This window comes from Centropristis striata, chromosome 21, assembly GCF_030273125.1.
Source record: "Centropristis striata isolate RG_2023a ecotype Rhode Island chromosome 21, C.striata_1.0, whole genome shotgun sequence".
Classification (NCBI taxonomy): Eukaryota; Metazoa; Chordata; class Actinopteri; order Perciformes; family Serranidae; genus Centropristis; species Centropristis striata.
The window spans coordinates 8327422-8347256 of NC_081537.1; the positions used below are offsets into that span (position 1 = coordinate 8327422).

A 19835-nucleotide genomic window follows, 5' to 3' on the forward strand; every position below is an offset into this window, starting at 1 on the left:
ACGACTTCCTCTCTTCCCCCCCAGACACCCCATTCAGAGAAGGTCAAGAGCGGGACCTGAAGGAGGCCTTGAAGGAGACAGATCCGTCCATCCCGCTGGTGTTTGTCAGTGGGAACCATGACCTGGGTAACACCCCAACTCCCAGGACACTGGAGCAGTACTGCAGCGCTTGGGGAAACGACTATTTCAGCTTCTGGGTGAGCAGACACCAGAATGTTTAATTAGTTGAATAGCCAGTGGTAGTGGCTGCAGCTTGGATGCTTTATTATGACCATGAGCACTGGGTATAAATACGCCAAGGGTTCCTCCCTGCTCACAGGACTTGGGTGCACAAAAGCACAGGGCCAGGAAACCTACACAGTGCATTATGTTGTAGTACGTGGCCTCCATTATATTTTTCATCTTTTTTTGAAATTTGCATACCATGCACAGCATACATTTGTATCTACAGGGTTAGGGCTGGGCAATACATCAATATAAAAAATAGATTGATATATTTGAAGAAGTTTTAAAATTTTGCACTGAAATGAATGGGCAGATTTTTTTTGTAGCCAAACTTAGCACCCCCTACTGGAATTTTCGGTAGATTGCAGGCTTAAGGCACTTCCTGGTTGGCCTCCATGCTCAGACACTGAGATTGCCGCCTGATTGATACTTGGCATGATATGTAGACTTACCCCCATGTGACAATCAGCATTGACCAGTAGTAGTGAACATTTTTAAAAGAAAATGACATTCTGTGCAGAAATTAGGTTTTTGCAGCAGTAAAAAAAATATACATTGAAACCGCAGGAATATAAATGTATAGATAGTAGAAAGTAAACTGTAAAAATAACCTGATAGAAGTTGGTTTTATTGTTTAAAGACAGCTGAGGTGTAGGTAACCTCTCTGTGTCCTGTCGTCTCAGGTGGGTGGAGTCCTCTGCCTGGTTCTGAACTCCCAGTTGTTCTATGATGCCTCGGCTTGCCCTCAGATGAAGGAGGCCCAGGAGACGTGGCTGGAGGAGCAGCTGAGCAGAGCCTCCTCCTCAACGGTAAAACTGCAGCACCGACATGATCCTATTCCGCTGTGATTTATGAAGACGCTCGGCTAGACACTAGACTGTCTTCCTTTGCTGCGTCGGGAGGTTTTGGATAATTGCTGCCGTCTGCAGCCATGTGACACAACAATTGAATTTTGTCTTTGGAGACCAGCGTTTAACCCCTCCCGTCAAATCTGTGTCTCTTCAGGAACCCAAACCCAAACACGTCCTGGTGTTCCAGCACATTCCTCTGTACTTAAAGAGTCCTGACGAGGAGGACGACTACTTCAACCTGCAGAGGGGGGTCAGACAAAACCTGCTGGACAGGTTCAAGAAGGCAGGTAGGACAGCAAGGCTCAGTATACCTTTTTCCCCTAGTTACTGTGTTTATACAGTACAGGGCAAAAGTTTGGACACACCTTCTCATTCAATGCGTTTCCTTTATTTTCATGACTATTTACATTGTAGATTCATCAAAACTATTAATGAACACATGTGGAATTATGTACTTAACAAAAAAGTGTGAAATAACTGAAAACATGTCTTATATTCTAGTAAGCAAAGGGTGGCTACTTTGAGGAATCTAAAATACAAGACATGTTTTCAGTTATTTCACACTTTTTTTTTAAGTACATAATTCCATATGTGTTCATTCATAGTTTTGATGCCTTCAGTGAGAATCTACAATGTAAATAGTCATGAAAATAAAGAAAACGCATTGAATGAGAAGGTGTGTGTCCAAACTTTTGACCTGTACTGTTTGCTGGGCAATTATTCAAAATTCAAGTATGATTTTGGCTTTTAAAGGCCCAGTTTGTAAGATTTCTTTGCATATTTACATCAAGACTACACGCTGCTGTACAGCTCCCTCACTGAGTGATGAAGTAATGCCTCTCCATTTCTACAAAAAAAATGAACATATTAAGTCCTAAGTCCACCTTAAAAAGAAAACCACCCTCTTAAACCTAATCATTGTTTCAAAAGCACCTCCCAAGACCTGAAGATTTTCTGAAAAACTGCACATTTCCTAAATTATTAATTTCTTAGCCTCTGTAGCAGATAGAGATGAAAATAATTTAAAACCTTAAACCCTTGGCTTTAGCTGTTGAGAATAACCTTTGCCTTAAAAGTCCTCAAGATTTCTTGAAAAAATCTATAAACATCATAAAAATTTAGGAAGAACGATCACATTTTTCAGCCTCTGTAACACATAGAAATATGAAGAAGAAAAAAACACATGAAAGCTGAAACCTTTGGCTTTAACTGTAATTCAACAACAACAACAAATCATGAAAAATGCATTACACTGTGTGGCACATAAAGGAAAAGGTGACAGCCGTATTTTCAATAAAACAATGTCAGTAGTGCAATAACTATATCACAGATTCTTCACAGTGTAGGATCACTCGAGGATCTGTAGGCTCATTATACTCTGGGTCATAGTCTGATATATTGTCAATAATACTATGTCGTTCCCTCGCTCAGGTCGCCGTCACTGTCTTTTATAGACGCGTACATGTTTTAGATGGTCTTTATTTTCTCCCAATTCTTTCGTGTGGAGGTGCAAAAGAATTAGTATTTTATTATGTTCATTCCTCTTTTTCCTTCCACACGTACACTACCGGTCAAACGTTTTAGAACACCCCAATTTTTCCAGTTTTTTATTGAAAATCAAGCAGTTCAAATCAAATCAACGGCTTGAAAGGGTACAAAGGTAAGTGGTGGACTGCCAGAGGTAAATAAAAAAGGTAAAATATAACGTACATTTCAGAATTATACAAGTAGGCCTTTTTTCAGGGAACAAGAAATGGGTTAACAACCTATGGAGTCTTGGACTATTTTGTCCATTTTTTAATTATTTTCATGTCTTTGTAAGTCATTTTGTGTCTTTTTTTGGTAATTTTGTGTCTTTTGGTGTCTTTTTTTGTCATTTTGTGTCTTTTTTTAGTCATTTTGTGTCTTTTGGTGTCTTTTTTTGTCATTTTGTGTCTTTTTTTGGTCATTTTGTGTCTTTTTTTAGTCCTTTAGTCCAACATAAAATGTGATTTTGAATCTTTTTTTTACTTTCAAAACACTATCATGCTCAATAAAGAATTTTAAATGTTGCAAATGTGCATTAATTTCAGAGTACACTGAGACATTAAACTGCATCATTTTCAATTAAATTCTGGAAAAGTTGGTGTGTTCTAAAACTTTTGACCAGTAGTGTATATTTCAGCAAATCCTGTTGCATTTCATCACTTACGTGTCTTACCAGATCATCCAAAAGATGCAGACGTTACATCCGTAGATAGACGTAGAATTGCATGTACGCCTCTCCCGGTCTTAAAGGTACACTACCGTTTAAAAGTTTGGGGTCACTTAAAAATGTCCTAATAAAATAACAGACATATATTCTAGACATTGTTAATGTGGTAAATGACTATTAAAGCTGGAAACAGCCAATTTTGTTATGCAATATCTATTATATATTGGCAGCAACCATCACCTGTGTTCCAGTTACACATTGTGTTAATCCACGTTTATAGTGTTGAAAGGCTCATTGATCATTAAAACATCTCAGCATTATTTTAGCACAGCTGAAAACTGTTTGTGCTGATTTGAGAAGCAATAAAATGATCCTTCCTCAGGCTGGTTGAGTATCTAGGGGTAAAGTTGGAGATTTGTACAGGTTAAAATGATTATTTCTACCCTTGTCAATGTCTTTGCTATATTTTCGATTCACTTTGTAACTCATTTCATAAATAAAACAGTTTGTTTTCATGGAAAACCACAGACATTTTCTGGGTGACCCCAAACCTTTGAGCGCAGTGTATATACAACATTGTATGCCATCTAAATGGGTTGATGAGGCTGATTTGCCTGACCATAAGCACAGCATGTTGCATTAAGAGTGCTGATTTTGCTCCTAAATACATAGTTACAGATCAAATATTTAACTTTTTACAAAGTCAAATTTGAGTGTGTGTGTGTGTGTGTGTGTGTGTGTGTGTGTGTTCTTGTACTTGATACATAGTGAGGACCGGAACACGTTTTTAACCAACAGAATGAGGACATTTTTGCAAAGTGAGGACATTTTGCCGGTCCTCACTTCTTTAAAGGCTTTTTTGAGATTTCAGACTTTGTTTTAAGGGTTAAAGGTTACATGCTAATGACAATTAACTGAAACTGTATTGTGTGGTTACAAAACTAAAATTATAGTGAAAATGTCCTTCGTTTCCGTCTTTGTCAACTTTTTTTATACATAATCAAGATGGATAAGATTTACTGTGACCTCTTTTAATCTCCCACCCAACCAATACCCCATTACAAAAAACTAATACTAACACTAAAACTAATAAAAACTAAACTAAAACTAGCAAACTCAGTCTAAAAACTAATTAAAACTAACTGAATTTGAAAACAAAAATTGACAACGAAAATTAAAACCAAAACTAATGAAAAATTCAAAACTATTATAACCTTGCCAGGGAATTTACTATTCCAATGAGGGCCCTCACAAAGATAGAAAAACAAGAATGTGTGTGTGTGTGTGTGTGTGTGTGTGTGTGTGTGTGTGTGTGTTTATGTGTCATGAGCTCCTTTTTTGTCCCTCTTTTTCTGTTGAATTATATTAACAGTTCAAGAAAAAGATGCAGGCGTTTCCAAAATCAATGGGGTTAAATAATCCTGATCTCAATATTGACCAAAATAATTGGGGTTATGATTTTTTCCAACAATCGAGCAGCCTTGACTTGCAGCGCCTGAGCAGGTTCATGTCCAGTATTTTGCCCAAGGGCACGTCAAAGTGACAGACAGTATGAGTTGTCTCCTCTAACTAGGAGGTCTTGTCAATCCAGATTTGTGTATATCTTTGCTCGGCTACAATGTCCTAACTGAGTTAGAAGTCACAAAAGAGATAAAGCAGAGTTTTAGTGCTCTGAAAGTCAAATTGCTTCCAAACACCCTAAAATATCAGCAGTATTTTTTCAGTAATGATGGATTTATGTCGCTGTGAAGTGGTCTTAAATTTCTTCCCTTAATACCTCTTAAATAATATTACCGTTCATTCCTAGCATATCTAAGTGAAACACAGTTAAGATCCCAGCCCAGAGGATTAATATGCCATTAGCCAGAACCAAGAAGCTCCTGGCACTCACACAACACGGGCCTAATTGAATTAATTAATGCATCCGCTGCCTATAAGAAGAATAATTCCATAATCAAAATCCATTGTTGTCGGCTTACGAGGGTCTGATACAAGGGTATCGGGCTGAAAAACTCTCACAAGGACAATACGTCTTGAAGAAAGCACACACATCATCGCACTGGCTCGCCACTTTTGCACAGCTGATTGACAGGACCAGTCATACGGACACGTGTCACGCTTCTCAATCATGCATCAAGGTGACTGTCGGTGGATGGTATTAATTTCATTATCCAGCCATTATTCCAGCATGTATTTAACCATGTTGGCCCCGTTTTGCTCTGATGAACCCTCTCCCTCATAATTGATTGCTCCTCTAAGGGAACACTGGTTAAAGATTTAAAGGGCAATCCGTACAGGCTTTTTATACGCAGGAACGGACGCTGTTACTCTATGTCCTTTCTCATCAATACTCTTGTTCACACGTCCTGCCCGCAATTATAAATTCAGACTCCATACAGGGCAAGTACTGTATGAACTACATACATACATGCAACATGGTTATTAATAATTGATGACAGACATGCTGCGGCTTGCTGTAAAGCCACATACACTACATGACTTTCTCATGTTTGTGCGTCACATATGTGTTAAATACAACATGTGGAACTCAGCCATTACTGCGAGAGACGAGATGTGATTCGCAGCGGTCTGTGATTCATCATGTCATGTCGTATTTTTACATGCACCCTCTCTGTCCAGGCCTGTCCCGAACATAACAATGAGCTCAGGCAAAATGTCAAGGCCTGTCTCTTGAATTTATCTGGAAATTTCTTCTGCTCGAATGGAGAATTTCAATGTCACCGTGAAGTTATACTTACTATTGAGGCTGGGCGATATGGACCAAAAGACATATCCCAAGATATATTTGGGCTGAATATCGATATAGGATATATATCCCGATATTTTTATAGCAAACTGAGAGCAAATGTTCAGTCAAAGTCAAAGCCAAATATGACATGTCACAAGTTTTATTGAAACCGTTTATTTAAGTGAACATAAATGCTGTATAACAGGAGTACCTTTTTTTTTTTTTTTTTTTTTTTTTTTTAATCAAAGCTCCATAAAGGGCACATTTAAATAAAATATATTAAATAAATAAATAATAAATAAAAATAATGAGGAAGACATTTATTTAATATTCATTACCATCTTTTTCTGAAATAAATATATTTATATGAGGAAAGAATAACAAACATTACAAAATAACTAAATATGACAAACCCTAGTAAGAGCAGCATTTATATATATAAAAAAGAAAAATAATATAGATTTAACTATATCGGTATATATGATATTATGGTCTAATTCCATATCACATTTAAAAATATATCTATATATTTTTTATATAAATATGTCGCCCAGCCCTACTTACTATCAGGTTAAGATCTTAGCAAACATTTCTTACAAAAATGACAAAAAAAAACCCCAACTAAAACAGTGCAGCTTTGTCATTAAATAACTCTTGATAACTCAGCTAAAGAACTTAATCAGAAATTAAAATGTGATGACTTAACAAAGGGGAATCCAACCAGTTGTTATAAATATATATATATTAATTATAAATCCTTTGTCTTAGTTCTTTCTGCTCTGCTGTGATCCCTCACTTTCTCCTTCATGCTCCTTCTGCTCTCTCCTTCATCTCCTTCTCTGAGTTTCTTGGTTACTGATGCTGTATCGTCTGTACTCTGAATCTACTGTAGTGTGTCCTGGAGGCATGCTTGGAAAAGAGACTGGCTGTAAATAAAGCTGTATCAAATACTTCAAAGTATAGGCCGACAGATGTGTCTGTTGATAAATATTATCAGCCATTGTTGGCCTATCAAAAGCATATTGGTATCGGTGTATGAGCTGTCTGATACAGTCATGGTCAAAAATATTGGCACCCCTGCACTTCTGCCAGATAATGCACCACTTCTCCCAGACAATTGTTGCAATTACAAATGCTTTGGTATTCACATTTTTATTGCTTTTGTTTGTCCTTCTGGGAGAACGTCCTGTGGACAGATAAGACCAAAGTAAAGGTTTTTGGTAAAGCACATCATTGTACTGTTTACAGAAAATGAAATGAGGCCTTCAAAGAAAAGAACATGGTCCCTATGGACAAACATGGTGGAGGTTCACTGATAATAATAATAATAATAATAATGCATCAGTTTTATATAGCGCTTTTCAAAATACACAAAGACGCTTTACAAAAAAACACAAAGTGAAAAAGAATACAAATGGACAATACATACAGTACATACATACATACATACAAACACATACAAATATTCAAGAACAACAATACAGTGGATAGGAAAGAGATAAGAAGACAGAGGGTGGAAAATGATTCATCAGGTGTTGTAAGTGATGTTGTAGAGGTGGGTTTTGAGTTGACTTTTGAAAGACGGCAGTGAGTCGGACTTTCGGATGGCCAGGGGGATGGAGTTCCAGAGGGTAGGGGCGGCAATGGCAAAAGCTCTGTCTCCTATGGTGTGGTATTTGGTCCTGGTGATGGTGGTGAGGGTGTTGGCGTCAGTGGAGCGTGTTCGGTGGGGATGAATGGGGCGATGGAGGAGATCTGTCAGGTATGAAGGGGCAAGGTTGTTTAGGGCTTTGTAGGTGGTGAGGAGGAACTTGAAATGTATGCGTTGTTTTAGTCGAGTCTGGAGGTGATGTTTTGGGGTTGCTTTGCTGCTTCTGGCATTGGATGTCTTCACTGTGTGCATGGCATCATCAAATCTGAAGACTACCAAAGAATTTTGGGGCGCAATGTAGGGCCCAGTGTCAGAAAGCTGGGTCTCCATCAGAGGTCATGGGTCTTCCAGCAGGACAATGACCCAAAGCACACAGAAATGGTTTAAGACAAAGCACTGGAGAGTTCTGAAGTGGCCAGCAATGAGTCCAGATCTAAATCTCATAGAACACCTGTGGAGAGATCTCAAAACAGCAGTTGGGAGAAGGCACCCTTCAAATCTGAGAGTCCTGGAGCAGTTGGCAAAAGAAGAGTGGTCTAAAATTCCAGTAGAGAGGTGTAAGAAACTGATTGATGGTTACAGGAAGCGATTGATTTCAGTTATTTTTTCCAAAGGGTGTGCTACCAAATATTAAGTTGAGGGTGCCAATAATTTTGTCCAGTCCATTTTTGGAGTTCTGTGTGGAATGATCAGATTTGGCTTTCTTTTCTCTGCTTTTTTTGCGTTGTTCCAATGCAAACAAAAGCAATAAACATGTGAATACCAAAGCATTTGCAATTGCAACAATTTTCTGGGAGAAGTGGTGCATTATCTGACAGAAGTGCAGGGGTGCCAACATTTTTGGCCATGACTGTATGTGTTGTGATGGAAACTTTTCAGTCAAAAAACATTGCTTGGCATGATTTAGAAATGGTGTTAGCTTTTATTTGTTTCATTCTTTTTTTAAATAGTCAGCAACTGACTGAACAGTAATGATGTTTATTTAGCCATTTATTTTATTCCTATTCGTTATTTTCTCAGTTATCATTCATAGAGTTATATTGTATAACAATGTTAAATATTTTTTATTGAAGTTTTATGTTTGACAGATTGTTGGGTACATTTGCTGAGTGGTGAAAAATTCAACAGATCCTGTAACTACAAAAGCAGAGCAAATGTCAAATCTATTAAAAAAACAAAGATGTTATCAATTACAACATGATTTATCTAACAAAAAATTCAGCTTCAATCCTTAGTCTATGTGTTGGTGTTTAGCCTTTCAAAAAGCACCCGAAATTATCACTATGCATTAAAATCAAAAAATAAAATATGTCGACATAGATTCAAAGCTTATTATAAAAAATCAGCAGAAGCTTCTAATGTAAAAAAGTGAGATTAAGTAGTAGTATGATACAGCTAATATTGTATGATCGTACCGTATCATGGTCATAAAACCATTTTTGATTATTAGCCAAGCTAGCGCCGTGACACTATTGAGGAAAACGCCGCCTGATTGGTCAGTTTGCCCATGGATTGGTTCCCTGTTCCACAAGGTTGACATTTTTGTTTTTTATTAATTTTCTGATGGAGTGCAATGCTATTGCTACACCATGTTTCTTACATCACATAAAGAGCACATATGTTATACCAAAAGTTATGTGCGTATAGAACTTCACAGAAACCTAAATTTCACTAAGGCCCCGTTCACACGAGGACGGTCTGAACAGAAGACGCAAAAGTGGCGTCGCGTCTTCACTTTTTATTCCTCGTTTAGACGAGCATTTTTGGGAGTAAATCTGTGTGCATACGGTGACGCAAAAGTGTGTGAAATTCGATTGTATGCAGCCAGGCGGCATCACTTAAAGCGATAAGAGCATCTTTGGGCATGCAGAAGTTTTCACGCCACACATTTTCATCAGCTACTCCTTCCACAAAGTTCTCCACCATCACTAGATCTCCCAGGTCTCGTTCACAGCCGTCTGGCTCGCCTCCGATGAATTGCTGCATCCAAAATGTGATAGAGGTAATTACAGATCCTTCTCTGTTCACTAATACTATCTGTACATATCCTGTACATTTGGTGGAAAGACTCCTGTAAGTTTATTAGAGCTGCCAGAGCAGCTTGAAGGTCCGACGCATGGAAATAATCCCACGTTTGTTTATTTTCCTGTACTGGAGCATGTATGTGACATAAACACATACGTGACGTGAGCAGATCTGAGCAGAGTTTTGCGTCTTGGCAGTGTAGACGACACGCTACAGCAGAGTGAATTTAACTTTTCCACTTTGGAAGGTGGTTTCAGATTTTTGCGTCTTTAAGCCCCCAAAACGCCGTCACCGTCTAAACAAAAGGCACTTCCGATAAAATATTTTGTCGTTTTCACCCGCGAGCGTCCTCGTGTAAACGGGGCCTAAATGCTGATATTTTTTTACCTGCAAAATGAAGGAACTGCATGAACTTCCATGAAATAGGAGTTTACTGCAGGACAAACATGCACCTGGTAAAATTATCCAAATGGAGAATCTGTCAGCTTTTTAGAGGAGAAAACAGTTGGAAGGAGCAAGGAATTGCAATACCTAGAATATCTATTATTTACTGCATATTGATAGAAAATAAAAAAAGAGCACTAGGGAAAGTGTGTTGTTGTCGTGTGGTGAGGGGCCGTGTTTCCACTCATCCGTCGTAAATGATGTCTTTTCTGGACATACAGTACATTGGCGATGGTAATATTTTTCCCCCTTTGCATTACGTTATTTACGCATCATCTCCCTCCCATGTTGGTCTGTCCTCACCGCTGCACCCTGTGACTCTCCAGATGTGCTTGTGATCATTACTGTCATTACAGTAAAGGGCAGCATCATTAACCTCACGCACACATTTCTGTTTCCAGTCTCCAAAAGATTAAAATCCACACTGGAGCGGTTCAGCATTGGCACAGATGAAACACGAATGTCATTTTTCTACTGAGATTTTCATTAAGTAAGCAGTTGACAAGGATAAGTCTTTATCTGTGTTTGTGCTGCCAGCTCTCATATCATCTTCCCTTGGAAGACAAATGTACTTCTATCAACGGTTGAAGGATTACGTGTTTTATAGTGTAAAAATAATTCAGTTTCAAGACCCCTTAAAGGAGCGCTGGAAAGCTCTTTATGATACTTAAACAGTTTTTCTTTGTACCAGAAACACATGGAGGTTGTTCAAGAAGCTCTTAAAGGATATATTTCTTAGTTGGCTGCTTCAAAGTTCTTACTGGTTCTTATTTTTTAGTAAAAACGGGAAAAAAACATCAGTCTGGCAAGAACAAAGAGGTAAGATTAAACAGCTTTCCTCCTTTTCTTTGTCTAGTAATTTAAAAATTCTACAGAAAGCGAATTGAAATGGAATCACAAATGTGTCTCTGGCATCAAATCAATCCTCATAAGTAAGTACACACCACTACACATAACTCCAACCACTCCAGAGGTGTCGTTTTTTGGTGTCAGAAGACTTACAGCAGTCGGGGATTTGGCTCAGCATTTGTGAGGTTGTTCTCGCTGCTTTCTGCCCCCACCACCACCACCACCACCAACACCACCTCCACTCCAGGGATGTATGACGGAAACAGAGAATATAGTCCCCTGCAGACAAGCAAATGCATTGAATTGATTTTTCCTCACTGAAGTATTTTTCATTTCTCTTTCGTGGGATGGCGGTAGATGTTTGAGTAATTGTGTTTATTTTGTACATGTTTCTGTGTGTGCATTTTGCATATAAATCGCTACGCGGTGATGCATGTTTCTGTGCATGATATATTCTACAGTAAGTATCTATATGTTATCTCAGCAGCACAGCCGTTCATGGGAAAGGTGCGACACCAATTAGTCTTCCAGTGGCTCATCAGAGCGAGCAGTTCCACCCTGGGAACTGTTGACTGCATTCCAGCTCATATTAATGACACACTCTCTGCGTGATGACCCCCTCTCGGGCAACTAAAGTATCGTGCTTTCCTTTTCATAATTGCGCAAGCAATTACTACGGTTTCTGATCTGACAGTGATTTGGTTTATATTAAATATTGCCTTTAATTGTGCGCTTGCTCCGTGTGTTTAATATCTCTTGAATCGGAGCCAGTCACCTGATTAGATATCTTTTTAAATGCTCAAATAAGCCGATTTATTGGATTCTTCCAAAATGTTTTGACATCCGCAAAACAGCAAGACAACTTGTTCTTTTTTAATTATTTTTTATTTTTTATTAATTTAGACAAAACACAACACAAATCACCAATGAACAAACACAAAGAGAAAAACAAAACAAAAAACACAACAACAAAATCACAAAACCAACCCAAATAAATAAATAAAACCACAATAATAAACAAGAACCTTAACACATCAAAACTAAAACAAGACACAAACATACATCAAACATAATTACCACATAAAACATACAGTATATCAGTAAACTTCATAACCTAAGAGAAAATAAAAAAGGGTTAAGTTAAATGCCAGCCTTCCACTTCAATAAACCTTTCCCACCTTTCCAAAAACCGTCCAACATCACCATTCCTATTAGCAATATAACCTTCCAAAACAAAATAACGTTTAATAAGCATCCTAAATTGATTAATATTCAAAGAATCTGCATTGACAGCTTTAAAAATAAATCTTTTCCCCAACAAGATAATTAAATTAATAATATAACTGCTTGTCTCTGTAACATCTAGTATAACAGAAAATAATTCAAAACTCAACTTCATTGTTCATTTTTCATTGATTTGGTTTATATTAAATATTGCCTTTAATTGTGCGCTTGCTCCGTGTGTTTAATATCTCTTGAATTGAAGCCAGTCACCTGATTAGATATCTTTTTAAACGCTCAAATAAGTCGATTTATTGGATTCTTCCAAAATGTTATGACATCCGCAAAACAGCAAGACAACTTGTTCTTACTTCTTTCGTGAGTCGGTACAGTTCATTCAGTTTGTTGAAAACAATCACACAAACACCCCGGAGGAAGTTCTTTACTCTTACTACGTCTATATGTGTGCATCCTCGTCACTGTCATACCCGTAATCACAGTAAATAATGCACTCCTTGCCCCTCTCATTGCTGATTTTTGAGTGCATGAGCGCAACTCAGCCAGCAGTTAGTGACTGCGAGCGGAGGAAGAAGGACATGTAGGTCGCTCGCTCGTCGAGGATGTTGAATTTGCAGGAGTGCACGTTTTACGCGCATCCAGATTCTCCTCACAGAAGATTGAATTCCCATAGCTGGAGACCGGTGTCTCCTTTTTCCGAGAGGCAAGTAGAGTAACAGAAATCCCAGCAGTGCTCTCAGCCTCTCCTCTCCTCATATATGGAGTACTGTAATTAGATTTCTTTCCTACTCCTCCTCTTCCTCCAAGGTTTATATCCTACATTCAGGATACAAACAAGGCCAAATAAGCCACGCACCAATATACAGACAGATACATCCACACTGCCTCCAAACCCTGTCTATGTACAGGGGAAAAAAACAAGGGTGCAGCTGAGAAATTCATTGGAATCCCCAACATTGCTAGCGGCTGTAGAGTTGTACATACAGTAGCTAATTAGAGGCGAAGATAAGCCGCGCGCCGCTCCGCATTGTCTCTCCGTCTTTGCCTCTCTGCCTCTCACTCTTTCTCTCTCTCTTGCCGCTGGTTGTCTTTATCAGCAAGGGTCCTTCTCTGTTCAAAAGCGAAGACACATTTATCACCCACTAGGGATTTGATAAGAGGCCACGGTTAAGCCTTTAACCCCATTGTTTTAATGAAGAGGCTGAATAATGCTTTCGCTTTCTCTTATTCCTTCTTTTTCTTTGTCTCACTCTCTATTTCAGAGAGAGAGTGAGACACACAGCAGAAGGTGGGGATTGCACTATTGCACTTAAGGATTTGGACTTTTTAAAACATTGTTACTTAGATATACATTTTATTTATACAGCGTTGATAATGTTGATAATGTTGTGTTTTGTGTTTTGTTTTAAGTATTTTTCTACATTGATATAAATATCAATATTTTGTACTGTGCAACTGGAGGAGGACTGCTCCAAACAAAATTTCGTTGTCTTGTACAGTGACAATACAGTTCTATTATTATTATTATAATCTGTTATTAGACAACTTATTGGGCATTCAGACAGAAAAGAGGGGCTGCATAGAGGTCCCCGTTGAGGACAAAAAGAGCCAGGAAGGTCAGTTTGAGTAATGGAGTCTTGGAGTTTGAAGGCTTGCCAGATGCTGAAACAGCCCACAGTGGTTTGTAATACTATAAGCATGGATTTTACAACCCGAGAAGGTTTAGACTGTGGCAGTTGTCCTTTGCTTCAACAATCGCCACATACAGGAGCATCTCAATAAATTAGAATATCATAGAAAAGTTTATTCATGTCAGTAATTCCATTCAAAAAAGTGGAAATAACACATTATATAGATCCATTGCACAGAATGAAACATTTCATGTCTTAATTTATTTAATTTCTTCTAATTATAATGATTATGGCTTACATTTTTTTTTTAAAGATTATTTTTTTGGCATTTTTTTGCTTTATTGATAGTGATAGATAGAAAGGGGGTGATAGAGGGGAAGACATGCGGCAAAGGGAGCTCAGGCCGGCTCCGCCGCAGCAAGGACTCAGCCTACATGGTAAACGCTCTACCGGTGTGAGCCACCGGGACGCCCCTATGGCGTAATTTAATGAAGACCTAAAATTCAGTGTCTCAAAAAAAGGTGATATTACAAAAGTCCAATTTTGAAAAGTATGTTTAATATGGAAATGATGGCCTCTGAAAAGGATTTCCATATATATGACTCAATACTTGGTTGGGGCTATTTGACTTTGATTGACTTTTCCATCATATTCTAATGTACTGAAATGCACCTGTATATATTAAATCGTACCTGACAAACATTATAAAGTAATGTCCAGAAATGTTTACTTGCATGCAACGTAGTGCATTGCTGGATGACGTTGCGGCAAAAGTTGAGCCATGTACAACTATTTTCCCCATCCTTTGTGTTGGCAGTCCAGCTATGGCAATGCTGAGGCCTCAGTGAAATGAACAGGGCTGACCTTAATGTTTCAAGCTCCGCCCAGCGGGGGGATTGCCCTTTTTTTTAAAATTCAAGACCAAGAAATGGAGATCCTCCAGTGACTGTCACAGCAGGGAAGAAATTGGAGATCTTTTTAAAGGACAGGTCAAAACCTGATCCCTGTTCTCTTGAGTAATGGAGATGAAATGCTGAGCATGAGTTCCTACGGGCCCAGCTGTACCATGTCCCAGCAGGGACCCGGTTTTGCTCCAACCTCCACATGACTTTATAGCACTCTGGGAGCTTTTATGATCATACCATAAGAAAATAAGGAGACAACTGGGGCGGCCATCAGCTCCATTGATTGCGGGAACGTGAAACAGCACGTGAATCCATCCGCACTTTGAATCCACCCCCAAACACACACACACACTCATCCAAAGTCTGTCTAAACCTGCAAGTGCCAACATCTTGGTTAGATTTATCTTTAAGACCTTTATTGCAAGTAATCCCCCACCCTCCACACTGCAAAAAAGCCGACTTGTATTTTTTGGCCTAAAACAGTGATTTAAGTTGGTAAAACTTGGAAATATAAATTACTGACATTTAGGGCAATAATGTAAGTTAGCACAACAAAGGAAGCCAGTTGTCTGCTCAAAAACAAGTTGGTGAGTTGTTGTTACTTATATCTTTAAGTTGGGGTTCACAACAAGGGACAATAGTTCTGCTAACTCTTATTTCTTTGTTGTGAAATTTGGTCATTAGTGAAAGATAGCGGCTAACTGATGCTAGCGGCGCTGCTTGTTACAGCTACAAGAGTAGCCATTAGCGTATCAATGCTAACTCAAAATTGTGGTCACAACATTAGCTGACATTCATAGCGCCGTTACAATCGTGCCAGAGAAATTCAGAGTTGAGCAAACGCAAAAACAAAACTTAAAATATTTAGTTTAATTGTCCAACTCAACATTTTATCGAAGTTTGTTGCCTTGAAATTTTGAGTTCACCCAACTTTTCTTTTTTACAGTGCACCCATTTCCAGTCTCTAAACTGTAAAAAAAAAAAAGGCCAAAAAAACAATAATCTTTAAGCTTTAGTGTACTCATCCATCAAGCTTTAAATTGTAAAACAGCCAGGTCTGTTAGAGTAGACGATACTAATGGAGCAATCCTGAACACTTCCTGTTCATTCACTGTTTTATTGATTGAACTGTTGATGAAGGTCTTGCCCCGCTTCTGCTTCAATCCAGTATTTTTCTCTTCCTCAGCAAGCACAAGTCATTAAGATTAAATGGGAAACCATAGATGCATATGACTACATTGCTCTTGTTTATGTGCCCACTATGCAGCAGAAAGCCCATTATCCGAGGTATATTATCATATTTTTTATTATTAAATGATTGTTTTTCCTCTGTTAAAATGAAAGCATCAATATAATGTTGTGGCTTTCTGAAAAGGGAGCTAATTTTAGATTCTCTATAATATCTGTGTGTTGGGTTGTTATATGTATAACCCTAATTCTATAGCTGTCAAATAAACGTAGAGGAGTAAAAAGTATATTCATATTTCCCTTACCAGTATGAAGTTTCAGGATGTGGTAACACTCAAAATTATACTGAAGTATTAAGCATTCACAGGCTGTCTTAATGGTAGAAAACTCCTTCAAGAGTCCCCGCCATCGCCGGCAGTTCTGTCGTCAGCTCGACGCGGCTACATCTCACCTCCGTTCACCTCACACTTCCTCCCCTGCTGCGGTTTAAGTAGTGCCTCGAGGTGTTTACTCGCATATCTACAGCTATTATGTTATGGGCTGTGAGCGCTGCCAAAACGTGGGTGACCTACACTCAGCTCTGTTCCTGAACGCCTCCTTTGTCGACACTCTCACAGGACTAAAGCTGCTGCTGTTGCTGAGATGCTGCTGATTTAGTCATGTAGAGATAATGTGCTGTTTTTTTACCCCAATGGTCCAATCGATGGGTGGAAAAGCCAGTATAATTTCAGCCAACCAGTCTTTGGTTGCCTTCAGTCCTAAATTCCAAAGGCAATTTGGTACCGGATCTCAACTGGAACCGGTTCTCTATGCCCATCCCTACCAAGTTGGAGCCCCGGGTGCTTTGTTCCACTCCTCCTCTCACTGCTAGGCCTCTGTTATCCTCAGAGAAACATAAGGATCATAGCTTGGTGAATTCAGGATGATTAGGTACCACGTTGGGTACCAAATGGCCAAAAGGCATGCATGCTCTCAGAGGGATAGATGACATGCTGCTACTTTCATTTCACAGCTCACTTTGGGATTGTGTGCATACATTGTGTGTGTGTGTGGAACTGGAGAACACAGGACGGAGATGCTGCATGGTGACTGATGGCTGAGAGTGATTTATGGGGAGCTGGGGCTGCAAGATGCCTCACCGCGCTACATCATGTTGTATCCCTCTATCATGCAAATTATCAACAGCCACCATTTCATGATGAGTTATTTCCCAGACCTGCACTTTAATGACAACCGCCCTTCAATACGAGTGCACACATTGCATGTTCACTCCTACGCAGCTCACAGATGTGCAGATGACAGCTTTGTTCAGAACTGCATTAAGAGTTTGTGTCAGAGAGAGAAAAGGAGGAGAGGTCTGAAGGGAAATGGCTTTTTCCTGGGGGTAACGCTGATAGGAGGAGGTTTAGTGGCAAGATAGAGAACTTACCTCGCAATTAGCAAATCCAATCTTGTAGCCGGCATCAGTGACCAAGAGATGAAAGGAAGATGATGGAGAGCAAGTAGGGGAGGGGGAATGAAGAAAGGAGCACAAACATCAAACATGATTAGATTTGGACGGACGTTTCTTTATTTCCTTTATTCCTTTATTTGGCAGTCTGCATCAGCGACCGCTATTAGCATTTAAATAGCAAAGGTGTTTCAGAATATTCAAACACGTCCAGCAATTAAGGTGAACATGGCTTGAACGGCTGCAGCATATGAATATCATAATATGAACAAAATACATTGGCACATTGGAGGGGACTCCTCTCCTTTCCGTGCATTTTCCTGCAACTCTGACCAGAATTCAATTTGACTGTGGGTAATTTTCCTCCGTTAGCATTCAATATGTTTTCATCACTCTGACTGCTTACTCTGGGTGTTTTCTGAGCACCCCCGTCCCTCCCATCCCTCCCCACCTCTGTCTGTCAAAGCAATGGCCAGTCCCCAGATGGGAATCTTTATCACAAAGAAAAGCACAAAAGAAAGAGCACTGTTTCAAGGCTGACAGGTAAAAAGGGATTTCCGCAGAGACCGAGACAAGTTGTGGAATTATCGGCAGTGAGAGTGCATGTTTTTCGCCAGGGCATCCACTCGGCAAGAAAAGAGAATGTGAGGAATGAGGCAAAGCATAGCAAAGAGACAAAAATGGGTTGAAATTGACTTAACAATCTCCTGCATATGATACTGCTACTTAACACTGCATATAGCTCTGCGGGGAAAGCAAGACACTCACACTTAGCATGGTTATATGTTCCATTTTGTATGAGGCTGAATGTGACAATGGTGTTATTCTGGATGTTGCTGAATGGCTGGACCCATGGTGCTAACATTACCACAGTCACCCACACAGTGAGTGTACTGCGAGGCACTTTGGATAACAATGTACAGAAAGCCAGGTGTGCTGCTTTGATTGGAGGGAAGGGAAGTGGAATGAGTTGTGTATTGTATTTCGTCATTGTCAATCCAGGAACATTTTCTCAGAGGGGTGCCAGCTACCATTATCCTGGAGGCAGTGGTAGTCTGCAGCAGTGCACACAAGACAGCAAGCTCTCAAGTTGTCATTCCAGCAGTGAACAGCTGGGAACATTGTCAAATCAGCTGCCATAGTGTTTCATGGGAAATGTAAAGCTTTTAAGATCCACCAATAGCTACCAAGTCTAGATGAAGCAGCGTTTGTCATACAGACAACTAGACTTCATTAAGAAGTAGCCTTCAAAAATCTTAAAAAGCAGCCTGGCATGGGGAATGGCCAGGAAGTCCACCACTTTGGTATGTCTGAAATATAATATAACACTTGGATGGATTGCCATTAGTTTTGGTATAGATATTCATGGGGCCCCAGATTAGGAACAGCCAGGGTCGGAGGCATCATGTAGTCGGATTGTATGTCCACTTCTTGTGATATCTCCGAAGCACCTGAATGCAATCTCTCCAAATTGGTCACAAACATCCCCTTGCGCTCAAGCATGAATTGATCAAATTTTAGTGGTCAAAGGTCAATGTTACTTTGACCTTATGATTGTCCCATTCTCGTGATCGCAATACCTCAGGAATGCCTCGAGGGAATTTCTTCAAATTTGGTTAAAAACCTTGAGTCCATTTGGACTGTACACTAGTTGGCATAGCCTGGTAAACCAGGTTAGTCAAACTCAATGTACAATGATTTGTGTCTAAATGAATGCCGAAATTGTTCAGTATCAGTATGTGAGTATCAGCAATTTTTTGAACACACCCCTTTCAACTAATTGCCCAATTGCACAGCCTTAAGAGCGTGCATATCACGAATGCTGGGTCTTGTTGGTTTTCTGAGAATCTACTGCACCTACTGGTACCTTGTTTGCCATGTAGCAATAAAAAATATACTAAAAACCTGGATTAATCTGGTTAGTCACATTGGACTGCTATTATTTTGAACACTACTGTATGTGACTAGCCTGGGTATTCCCATACTGCCTTGCGCGCTCGAATTTAATTTCGAACCTCCATCCAGTCTGGCAACCAGGAAGCTTTCTTAGCCCTGTTTTAGGGATCCAATCACAGAGCGGGGAGGGACGGCAAGACGATAACGCGTACTACTCGGCACTTGGAAGCTTGTAGTTTTCTTACGGATCCAACATGGCTGCTGCAGACGCGAAACTCTCTTTAGCTGTAGATGGTGTTTTAAATAGTTTAGAGCGAAATTTGAAAGGCGAAAGGTCTCTCGGCGGCTCCGCTGTCCCCCGGCTCGTAGCGAGATCACCGGTGGTGATTAGCGGCGCTAATCACCGGCGCTGTGGATGTGTGTGGCTGAATGACATGAGGGGGAATAAAGCGTGAAAATAAATCTTGCAGAAAGCGAGAACTGGAGAAGCAACGCAGCAAGCAACACTCTCTCACAGACACACACAACAAACATCGAT

The 19835-nt window shown here is 39.6% G+C and overlaps 1 protein-coding gene across 1 annotated transcript in view; it reads left to right on the forward strand.

Annotated features, from left to right (window-relative positions):
• Window positions 1–19835, forward strand: part of cpped1 (calcineurin-like phosphoesterase domain containing 1) — a 95493-nt gene that overhangs the window by 64157 nt on the left and 11501 nt on the right. The window contains exons 3-5 of the mRNA XM_059324500.1: window positions 25–197; window positions 909–1034; window positions 1231–1363. Of these exons, the coding sequence (XP_059180483.1) occupies window positions 25–197; window positions 909–1034; window positions 1231–1363 (432 nt within the window). The remainder of the gene's footprint in view (window positions 1–24; window positions 198–908; window positions 1035–1230; window positions 1364–19835) is intronic.